We start from the raw sequence: 11620 nt of genomic DNA, 5'->3' as shown, positions 1-11620 counted from the left end.
ATTGCTTAAAATCGGATTATTATCTTTTTAGGTCTTGCCAGTTGTGGATTTTGAGATACAGTTGAATTTGACTGTGGCAGAAGGTAAGGCATGTTTACCCTTGAGCTTGGAATGTGGAAGCAGGCTTTTTCTCACTGTGTGAACCACAGAACATTGGTTTGGGGCATTAGTTGAGAACAACCAATAACCTAAAAGTAGTGGTGGAGGACCATCACCTGAGGAAACGTGGAGATGTCTTTGCTTGACGGTCTAGACTATTCGACATAAGGAAAGAAGGGATATTTAAAGCACATTGTATATTTAGTGGAAGCTGAATTACTTTTTATGAACATAGTGGAGGTGGTTTGAGATTTTGAAGATTTTTAAAGGTTTATAAGAGATCTTCAGATGTCCATTATAAACACCTGTTAAATTTGTCTCACCTGCTTCTTAGTTCATTATAAGAGAATATAAATTAGCTTATTTATCTAAAGTTATTTCTTCATAACTTTTGAGTGAAGATTAAGTAGGCTTAATATTCAGACAACTGCTAACATTTGTCAGTTGTGACTGGGATGTTTAGCATCCCTTTGATACGGTCTCTCATACACTTCGATATATTCTCTGAAACACTTTGATATAGTCTCTGATCCTTAAGTTACTTGGCTCAGTTTTTTTCCTTCTGGAATAAAAAGGTGAATTCTGCATAATTCCCAAGTTGAATTTGTCTATATAAAATCTCTGTAAATGTGGGGCACCTGGGGTGGCTCAGTCAGTTAAGCATCCAACTCTTTGATTTCAGCTCAGGTCATGATCTCAGGGTCCTGAGATCGAGCCCCACATCGAGCTCCACACTGGGTGTGGATCTGCTTGGGATTCTCTCTCTCCTTCTCTCTCTCTGCTCCTCCCACTGTTCACGTGCACTCTCACTCTCTCCCTCTCTCTCAAAAATAAAATAAAATCAAAATAAAATCTCTAAATGTTTAGAGAAATCTTTGATGACCCTGTGATGACAGAGTGTTGTGGTGAAGGATGACACTTCTGGAATTGATCTGTGTTTGAATATGAGTGTAGGAACTATATGTCCATGGAAAAAGTATTCACTCTCTGTAAACTACTGTTTTCTCTTTTGTACAATGGGCGTATGACCTTAATTCATAGGGCTATGTAAGAATTAAATTAGATGATGTATCCAAAGGACTCTACAAAGCACTTGACACTTGGAAGAAGTACAATTAATGGTCTATACTATTACTTTTTCATTCAGCTCAGTCTCATAAGTTTAGTTGTGAATTTTTGCTTTCCAAGCATCCATATCATCCAGAAACTTCTCTGTCTGGGGTTTTCCCTGAAGAATAAATCATTAAAATAATGTTTAAAGAATTTTAGCAATATTCTTTAAGTCCTAATGCTGAAATTTCTAGCAATCTCACATAGTGTCCTCTTGTGATATCTTGCTATTACATTGATCTTTCAGAATCTTCATAGGCAAAAACTATAGTGAACCTCTTTTGTTAATTGCTTATGGTTCTGCTCTTTGTAATTAGCTTTCTTTTTTTTACAGTTAAAAATAACTTTTCAATAGGGTTAAGTAGAGGAAAGAATTGGATGAATATATCATTATATATTGTCATAGAATTCACAGTAAGTATGTTTGAATGGTGGTTTCATTTTTCCCCTGCAACCCAAGAGAAGGTTATTAAGCGCAGCACTTTACCTTATGGAAGACCCAGAGTTCTCCAGACGAACACCTCGGTCTGTCTTCTCTACCAGCACCAGTTTGTGAGTGGTTATAGCCATGACTTCCTGATGCCCCTTTGGACCTCTTACACCGTCCACAGAAATGCAAGTATTGGTTGCCTCTTTAGCTATGTGTAATTATTTCAAATTATCATTAAGCAAAACATCGAAAGCAGAGTTAGTTTGGGTCAATTAATCTTGGCTCTAGCATCAGTTCCTGAATTAGAAGATCACTGAACTCTGAGTCAGAAGATTAGGTTCTGGTTCTGGCTCTGCCACGAACTAGCCATGTGACTTTGAGACTCAGAGCGGATTTCTTCTTGTGTGAAATGAGGGATGTGCAGGCACTCAAAGTTTCTCCCTTGCTTTTTGTTTGTATTAATATTTTAAGATTCTGATTTATAATTTTATGGAATCAATTTTGCAGTCAGGCGCAGTGATTCTTCTCTAAATACATAGATGTGTGAGCACAAGGATTTTCCTCGGTGGCGTTCACCTGAGGGGGTCCTCACTGATGGGGAAGGCCATGAAAGCTCAGTAACCTCCCTGCATATACCACTTACAGGAAGACCCCCAAACCAGACCAGAGAGAATCCGGGGATCTGTCCATCTCCCAAAACACAGGAAGGCCTTGAGAAGAGTTGGTGGGGGGGGGGAGCAGGCAGAATAAGACCACCATTCCCCCTCACCTCTGCCCCCGGCTGCCCTGGTAGAAAGAGTAACAGAAGCGAGGCCTTGAAAGAGAGAATGGGGAAGGGGAGGAGATTTAGATTTTAATCAAATTGAAGTTTTTAAACTAGACCAACCAGATTTTCAGGAACTGAATGCCTGGCAAGCTACAGGATGCCCTTAAGGGGAGAAAAGGGGATTTGAGAGAGCTTAATTGAGTGTAGCAGCTGGATTTAAAAAATAAAACTATTGTTAATACTCACTGAGAAAGCGAAATAAGAAGATAGGGATATGTGCGGGTATATATGTAATTTCTCTGTTACAAATATATATATTATGTACCACACATAGTCACATAATTCCGTAAAGTTTCTACCATAAATTTGATTGTTCTAATTTTGAAGACTATCTTCCAACAGTGTAAACACATTTTGTACTTGACTTTGTGATATATAGGAGTCTGCACAGTGTTTTATAGGTCCCCGTCAGATTTACTGTTGTTTCATGCCTTAATTGCAGTGTTCTTTAATTCTGTTCAAATGTTCGCTTTTCTTCTGTAATCAGTGCTGCATAAATTCAGTCATCAGTGCTCCTGAGGTTTCCATGTGCTGCACTGCTATTCAGTGGCTCCCCACCCTCAGCCTTAGTCTGCGCAGTTGTGTATGGAAGATAGACTCGGGTCCCCCCAAATCAGCATTTGGCTACATAAAAGTTTGCAGTTGACTAAACAAAAACATGATACACAAACTTAGCCCAGCATAATAGGAAAATATTTGCACATATATGATAAATGACTAGTATCCTTAATAGCGTAAAGAGTTTTTGCATTTCAGTTAGAAAAAAGATCAATATGCTGCTAGAAAAATGGGAAAATGGTGAAGGACAGCTAGAGCTCTATGATCGTATGGTGTGATTCATCTTCAGCTACTCATAAAGCAATCTTCTTTCCTTTTGTATGCCTGACACCTGATGGCTCTTTTCATTTTGTTTTCCAGGACAGTTTCTCTGCAGAAGACATTTCCAACTGTCTTTACCAGGATCTTCGAATTTCTCTTAGTCCTGTCCATAAGTGTTCATTTTATAAAAATAACGCTGAGCTGAGTTATGGGTTCCTCTACCCACCACGTAAGTTTCTACCTCCCTGACCTTCCCTTTCTCTTGGCCTCTTTCTCTCTTCCTTTTCTTTTCCTTATGAGGCCTGGTACATCATCTTGTTTTTTAATTGGTGAAAATGGTGAATGGGAAGTAAAACTCTTAGGGAAACTTTTTAAAGTGTCTAAAGTTTGAATTTTAGAAAACTTTTGCTTTTGTTTGGAGGGTAGTCTTTTTAGTGCAGACGCTGTAGATAGGACATTCTTTACTTTTCTACATTTCTTTTACACAGGATTTGAGAAAGCTTGGGTCAGAAGGATATATCAGGGTTCTTAGAAGGAGATATTTTGTTTATTAAAAGGAAAAATGTAGGGGCACCTGGGTGGCTTAGGCCATTAAGCATCTGCCTTTGGTTCAGGTCATGATCCCAGGGTCCCAGGGACCAGGGAGCCTGCTTCTCCCTCTCCCTCTGCCCTTCCCACCCACCTACCCCTGCTCGTCACTCATGCTCTCTCTCTCTCAAATAAATAAATAAAAAATTTTAAAAAAGGAAAGATGTAATTTGTCAAAGAACTAGGGGTAGGCACAGCCTAAATGTGCTTGCTCTTTCACAGAAATGGAGCTGCTAGGGAATAGCTTTCTTTTCTTTTTGAGGTTAAGTGTTCAATTTCTAATGTGGCAAATTTGTGTGTTAATGAGAAGACATTCTGAGGCTGGCCTTAGAAGGCAAAAACCAGAAGGCTCCAGGTGCTCAAATATTCTCAATATCCAGTCCAGTCCCCGGAGTAAGTGTCTGAAGTCAGAGCTTGGCTATTGCTTTATAAAAATAGACCAGGCCCAAGCCGAAAATCCATACAAAGGAGCCTTGTACAGCATTTCGAGGCAGACATCCTGCGATGTTTTTTCTGGGTAGTAGGTGTTCTGAAGCCAGATATTCTCTTTTTTCTTCTCACTGTGGAAGAGTTTAAGGAAAGAGGGTTGTCAACACAATACAGTTTTGGTTGAAATGGGCAAATAAGGTAAAATTTGAATATGTTTAATTTGGGGCTGTTATTAAGCTTTTGTTTCTTTGATAAATTCATCTTGAAGAAGAAGAGATCTAAATATTTTGCTTTTTTAAAGGGACTTGACCAAACACATTGCACTTTCCCTTGACCCCATACCTAGGAATGTTTTATGGGTTTAAGGTGATACTCAGCTAATTTTTTAAAATGCCCTCCCATGAGAAAGTGTAATTTCTAATGTTATTCATGAAGAATGAGATAGTTGTCTTTTTTTAATTTTCTTTGTAGAACTAAATAAAGGTTCAAATCAACTATATTCTGAAGCATTGCTGAATACTAATATAGTGCCAATGTACCAGAGTTTTCAAGGTAAAAAATTTTAACCCTTTATCTTACACTTTCAATGAATTTTCTGTATATTATAGGTATAATTTATATTAATAAGGCTGATCCTCTAAATTAAATGACTATCAAACATGTTTTTATAGGTGTATGTTCTCAGAGGTACACATTTTTATACATTCTTAACTTTGACAATACCAGTACATAGAAATTCTACAACTATTAGAATTATGACATATTCCAATACCTATTATTCTACTTTGTATTTACATGTTTATAAACATTTTTTGATGGAAAAAGTATGTAATATTCTTCCTAAGTTATCTGGCTAATATAGTCTACTAACACATTAACTTCCAGTTTGTTTCCCATTTAAGTTTTGGAAGTTGTTGATAATTGTTTTTGATCTTGAAATGAATAGATTCTTGTATCCTTATTAATTATCACAGTATTTGGTACTCTTACAAAAATAAATTTAAATTATTCTTCGAGTGACATATAGAATTTCAAAATATAGAGTATACTAGGAGATTTTTACTCTAATCTACGTGTAGAATCATTGTGAATATTTCAAAGGGAATATTCAGATATTAACGGTAAATCTGAATAACCTGCCTTGTTTGTTTATGTTCATGGTTTTTTATGCCTAATGATGATCTGTTATCCAAATTCATGCTGATGCACATGGTCAGAGATGCCCCAAATAGTGTTGAATTCAATGTTTGTCTCTTTGCCCCAAATAGTGTTGAATGAAATGTTTGTCTCTTCTGCCAAAGCTGAACAGTGGATTTTTGGCCTCACACTAAGACCGAAGCCAAATTTGACTTTGTCTGTAATTATTACAAATGCTAATTTTGAATAAGGTTGTTGAGTTATTTCACATGACAGCATGGTACCTCCTTGTTTTGAAACTACACTGACGTCCTTCTTGTTTTAGTTATATGGCGCTACCTTCACGGCACCCTTCTGCAGAGGTATGCGGAAGAAAGAAATGGCGTCAATGTTGTCAGCGGTCCCGTGTTTGACTCTGATTACGATGGATGTTATGATTCCTCGGACACCCTGAAGGGGTAAGAACATACTTCATTTACTCTTAAAAACAGCTGTCACTTGGGATTACCATCCAGTTGAGTCTGCGGAGCCTTTTCTGTCTGATACTATTCATATTGATGGACATGACATTTTTTTTTTTTTAAGATTTTATTTATTTCTCAACAGAGAGAGAGAGACAGAGAGAAAGGGAACACAAGCAGGGGGAGTGGGAGAGGGAGGAGCAGGCTTCCCACCGAGCAGGGAGCCCAATGTGGGACTCGATCCCAGGACCCTGGGATCATGACCTGAGCTGAAGGCAGATGCTTAACGACTGAGCCATCCAGGCGCCCAACAGACATGACATTTCTGATTACACTGGAAGCCCCTTGAAATATCTGATTAATTTTGATGTTTTGCTCAGTGTTCAGTGGAATGTTTTTTTAGAGGAAAGGAGTGTTTCTCCTCGACTCAGCTTAGATGAGTAATTCTTGAGCTCAGATTAAACACTGAACTCTACCATATGTTAAGAAGGTAACATCCATGTTTAAAATCTCTGTGTGTAGCTAATGTTAAGATACTGTCTTCATTAACTACTGCTGTTTGGAAGATAAAGAACCATGTGGTGTGGCTAGAGGCTTCCTCAGTGGAAGAATCAGCAGGGTTATAAAGCTGTAGTGTCCAAGCGTAGGCCTTGGGCGAATGTCACAGCTTTTACCCAGCCTTGCTTAGAGGGAGATTGAATGACATCTTGAAAGAAACCGTGAGTGGGTACTAGTTTTATAAAGTAGAGTGACAGAACATTTTAGAAGCCATTTGATCTTTCTTAATAACAGCATGATTTTTTGAAGCAATATTGCTATTAAGGCTACAGGAAAAAGAGAATGAGTTGTCTGCTGATGTTCAGCTCTTTCCCAAGAACTGCTTTCTCAGGCGGCTCAGGGATTACTGTTCACACACGTATATCTGTGAGACATTAGTTTGTACTGTGTAATTTACAAACAGTAGTTTGTCAAATGACAGGGTTTTGGGGTTTTTGTTGTTGTTTTTACTATATCCCTTGAGGCATAAGGGTCCCAACCTAACTGCCTCAGAGGTCACAGCGGTAGAATGGGTAAAGAAGAGAACTTCATACCTTTCACATCCCACCAGAGCTCTCTGTTTTAATCAGTTTTACATATTATGGTTCCACATAAGATTATAATTGGGGACAGTGCTCCCACTGCCTTAAATTTGGAAAGATGCTGAAAAACAAATAAATAAACTAGCTTTGAGATCAAAGGAAATAGAATTAAGACGAGGTAAAATATTACTTGGGACATGTCGGAGAATATGCTGCAATTTAAAAGAAGTTACTGGGATGAGAAAGGAAATCCTTTTAAAACAAAGGCGAGTTCACAGAAACAGGACTTCTCCGGAGGGGCTGGAATAGAAAAAATCCCACACCAGTTTCCTCTCTGTTTACTGTCTGTGCACAGCAGCCTAGAGTTGAGAAGACTGTCAATAATGCTTTAGAATCTTGGTTGTAGGTATTCGAGAATGATATATTTTTTTCTTTAGTGTCTCAATTCCTTCCAGTGTCTTAAGGTAGAACTAAAAAAAAAAAAAAAAAAAAATCTGAAGTTCAATAAATTTTTATAGAAAATAAAAATTATTGGCTTGTGTTTATCTGTCTTCTAATTCGTTCTCTCAATTTGGCAGAACGTTGAGGTATTATGATTACTAATCATAAAATTTCATTTTTAGATGCATTGTATTAAAAATATACTTTACTGAAATCTTCATTAAAAAGAAGAGAGTTATTTCTTTCTTAAAGTGAAGATTGCCGTATTTTCCAGAAACAGCAGACTGATCCGTAATCAAGAAATTCTGATCCCAACTCACTTCTTCATTGTGCTGACAAGTTGTAAAAACACATTCCAGACTCCCTCCCAGTGTGATGATTTAGACAGCTTAGCTTTCATTTTGCCTCACAGGACTGACAACAGTGAGAGCTGTGTGGTAAGTAGCCTCTGTTCATTTATTACCTTAAACGTTGAAAATAAGAATATATTTGTGTGTCCATGTCTGACGTTACTGTGGGGGAAAACAGAATGTGAAGATACACTTTGAAAGGATATACTTTGAAAAGATGTGCTTTACATGTACTTTGCAGGATGGTTTTAAATTTGATACTCTGAGATGGATGTATCTTTGGAGAAGACCACCCTTGTCTGTTAAAACACAAAAAAAACAAATCAAAATGTAAAAACTTAGTGCCTGCTTATGGCTTAGCCACTAAATTCTAGGTTTATTTGAACTATGAATTTACTCTTGTTTCAAAACTGGATTTATAATTCCCCAAGTGTTAGCACTGTTATAAATTAGTCTTAAAGTTATGGTTAGGTAGTATTTCAGATTAATTTTCTATATATCACTTTATTATAAAAATCATGTTTGTCCCTAATTATCTTTTCTTATTCTATTGTCATTCAGTGTTTGGAAATAATTGTTTTATGTTCTCTTATTTGCTCAGAATTAAAAAAACAAAATGAAAACTAAACTAGTCTTTGAACATCAAGACTGTATTAAAATTTTAGGAATTTTAAAGTTTTTCCTTATGGTGAGCCAATTTTTTTTTTTTTCTTTCAGAGTACTTCCCAGATTTTCTAGTTGTGTAGCTTTTTTTTTTTCACTTTTCTTTTTTTGTCTGTTGAAGTTACAGAATGTAAGTGTAGACCTAAGTTTGCAAAGTGATGTAGCTTTCTCACCAGCCTCATTGAAGGGGTGGTGGATAGCTGGAGTCCTGTAGTCAAAAGGATGTTGAGGCCCCCATCTGAGCTCAGCAGGAGGGAGTGCTGTGATCACTCATTCATTCCTCCCTGCATTTATTCCTTTATCCCTTCTTGGATCCAGGCATTCATTCCTTTAATAAATATGTATTGCCAGGTACTCTTAGTACAGAGCACACAGCAGTGAACAAAACAGACAGTGGCTTCTGCTGTGGGCCCAGGAGTAGAATACAGAGATCCACTGTCATCCCTGATCTAGGAGTCTATGTGTCATTCATTAAAATTCATGAAGATATTTCACTCTTTAATTGTTTCTCTGATAAACTGAGAATTAATCGCCCAGTCCTCGTAGAATATATTTCTCATTAAGTTATTTTTTCCTTATGCTTCAGAAGTAGGTACGGAATAGCAGGACTTTACCTATTTGGATGCCTATTGGGCATGTGTGTCTACCAACTGGTCACTGTTGTGGACGCTGTTGGATACATACCAAGTGTTCCCTTCTTCATTGCTTTCTCTTCCTCAAGAGATTGAATAGTCACCCAAGTTATCAGTTAGTGTTGTGTTCAGCAAATAATGAAGAACCCATTTACAATGACTTGAGCAATTAATGGGTACCTGGTGTGATGGGATGCCCAGAAGTAGACAGTCTTGGGTCAATAGCACTATTAGGGACCCAGACCTTTCCTGTCTTCCTTTGCCACTATTCTTAGCATGCGGCACATGTGGGCTAAAGATGGTTTCTGCTTTTCTAGATATCATGTCTGAATTCTGGGCCCTCCTCCCAAAGAGACTTATGCATACGTCTCCCTGACCAGAGTGATGTCAGGTATCGTGAGTGAGGCGCCGAGTTCCTTTTCCATTTCCACCAGTCCAAAAGCTATTGTGCCGATATCTTAAATGCAAACATTTAATCAAATTCTATAATAGCAGTTTACCTAGAAGACACTAAATATTGGACGTGAACCAGAGAGAGCATTTGAAGACATATCACACATACTGACTGATTCCTTCTGTTTCATCTCTGAAGTAGCAACTAAAGATTAGCAGGATGTTAGCCTGAGACATCAGATGCCTTGCCTGTACTTTTTATCTATTCCTGTGTATGTTGGGACAGATGGAAAATATCTACTGGCCAAGCAGTCCACTGAGGCAGGGTTATTCCTCCGAGAGCCAGAGTGAAGATTGTTGCAGAGAAAGAGACTGAGTGGGGCAGCAAGTAGCCTTGGGTATAGTGATGATTGGAGGCTAATGGGAAAATGGAAATTATTGGTCCATTTCCCTTTTATGTGGAAAGTCTATATTTATCATTTCCAACTAATATTGTCCCAAGGGTACAGAAATCTTTATTGGAGGATGTCTTTAAAGTACAATCATCACCCACCAACCAGTGGATACCTTCTTCATCTGACCTTCTCCAGGAGCCATATTCAGAAAAATGTATACTTACACATGAGTGTATGTTGATTTCCATCTCTGTTACCTGCCTCAGCTACCAGCTCTGCTTCCATGTGCTGGAGCATGTGCCTTTACTCCTTGTCTGATCTCCTAGTAGCTGAGACTTCACTACCTCCCTAGAAATGAAATTGTGTTTTACCACATCCCCCAACCCTCTCTTCATTGCAACCATGTAAATAACTGATTCTGATAAGAACGGGTGTTTCCATAGTGCATTTGCACACAGCATTACATCTGATCCTCAAAACAACCCTGTAAGGAGGGTGCAGGTAAGAGAATCAGGATTCAGATGTTAAATAATTTGCCTCAGTTTACACGGTGTGGTAATGATAGGTCCCAGACTTAAATCTGACTTTCTTTCTGCTCATCCCATGTTCTTTCCACCATGCCACATTGCTTGTGTTTTCCAACATTTTTTTAAACTCACTCTGTTGAAGTTTCTTGCACCAATGTATTCCACTTATACTTCCCCTTTCCCAAATTTGAGACATCTAATTAAACAGAGACGCATCATATATATCAGATGGTGAGCTACTCCAGAGCAGGGATCATGCCTAACAAAGCTTGTAGCATCTGCCATTTGGGAGCCAGAGGGTCATAAGTCATTGAAATGGGAAGTTGGAGTGCTTGTAGGGAAAGTGAATTGACTATTCTCCAGTGACTTTTCTTTTTCCCCCATCTTCATAGCATGGGAAGCATGAGTCTTCGTGGGTGGAAGAGTTATTGAGGTTACACAGAGCTCGGATCACAGATGTTGAACACATCACTGGACTCAGCTTCTATCAGGAAAGGAAAGAGCCAATTTCAGACATTCTAAAGTTGAAAACACAGTTGCCAACCTTTAACCAAGAAGACTGATATTTTTTATTCCAAAAACACACCATAAATGTTTCTGAAAGAACCTTTTATTTTATACAGCCCTCTATTCACGCTGTCGCCTTGTTTGGAAACTGCCGACCAGAGTTAGAGCTGAGAATCCTCTGTGATAAACCGTCTCAGGGAACCTCACGGCCTCTGCCCGGCAGTAGAAAAATACTCTTATTGAGCCTCGCACATGTTTGAATGTGTAAGAGTTGTTCCAATTTGGGAAATAAAGACAGACCATTCCTAAAACTGCTCTTCTACTTCTCTTAAGGGCAGAAGTAGCTGTGAACCTTGTCTGGACACCAGATATTTGAATTTTATTTTCACTAATAAACTTTTCTGGAACTGACCACCAGGACACTAATGGATAGGATTGGAATAGTTTTTGTTACCTTAGTATTTTCACAAGGACTTAAAGGTGATTCTGGATTCTTTCTGACTTAGAGTTCCATTCATTTTAGTTTTAACTGAAAAAATTAGTGGAAGCAAAAAATATTTCTAAGGCCCTCTTTCTGTCTTTGCCGACACCCATTCAAAAGACAAAATATGCGGTCCTGTGGGTTTTGTTTTGTTTTTGTTTTTGTTTTGTGATTGGGCTCCTTCAGATTTAATGTCTTTAACAAGTTAAACTTTGAGGGAAGATCTGTGAATTGAGTAATTGAGTCTCTCTAC

At 38.1% G+C, this 11620-nt stretch overlaps 1 protein-coding gene across 1 annotated transcript in view; it reads left to right on the top strand.

Moving 5' to 3' along the window:
- The window catches only part of ENPP1 (ectonucleotide pyrophosphatase/phosphodiesterase 1), a 68762-nt gene extending 57443 nt beyond the window's left edge, over positions 1-11319 (top strand). Inside the window, exons 19-25 of the mRNA XM_021693214.1 lie at positions 32-83; positions 1670-1824; positions 3384-3513; positions 4773-4853; positions 5764-5896; positions 7694-7856; positions 10772-11319. Of these exons, the coding sequence (XP_021548889.1) occupies positions 32-83; positions 1670-1824; positions 3384-3513; positions 4773-4853; positions 5764-5896; positions 7694-7856; positions 10772-10942 (885 nt within the window). The 3' untranslated portion in view covers positions 10943-11319. The remainder of the gene's footprint in view (positions 1-31; positions 84-1669; positions 1825-3383; positions 3514-4772; positions 4854-5763; positions 5897-7693; positions 7857-10771) is intronic.
- Positions 11320-11620: the final 301 nt, after the last annotated feature.

Source organism: Neomonachus schauinslandi, chromosome 8 (assembly GCF_002201575.2).
Source record: "Neomonachus schauinslandi chromosome 8, ASM220157v2, whole genome shotgun sequence".
NCBI lineage: Eukaryota > Metazoa > Chordata > Mammalia > Carnivora > Phocidae > Neomonachus > Neomonachus schauinslandi.
Note: the sequence above shows the minus strand (reverse complement) of the source record. Positions and strands in the feature narration are given on the sequence as shown.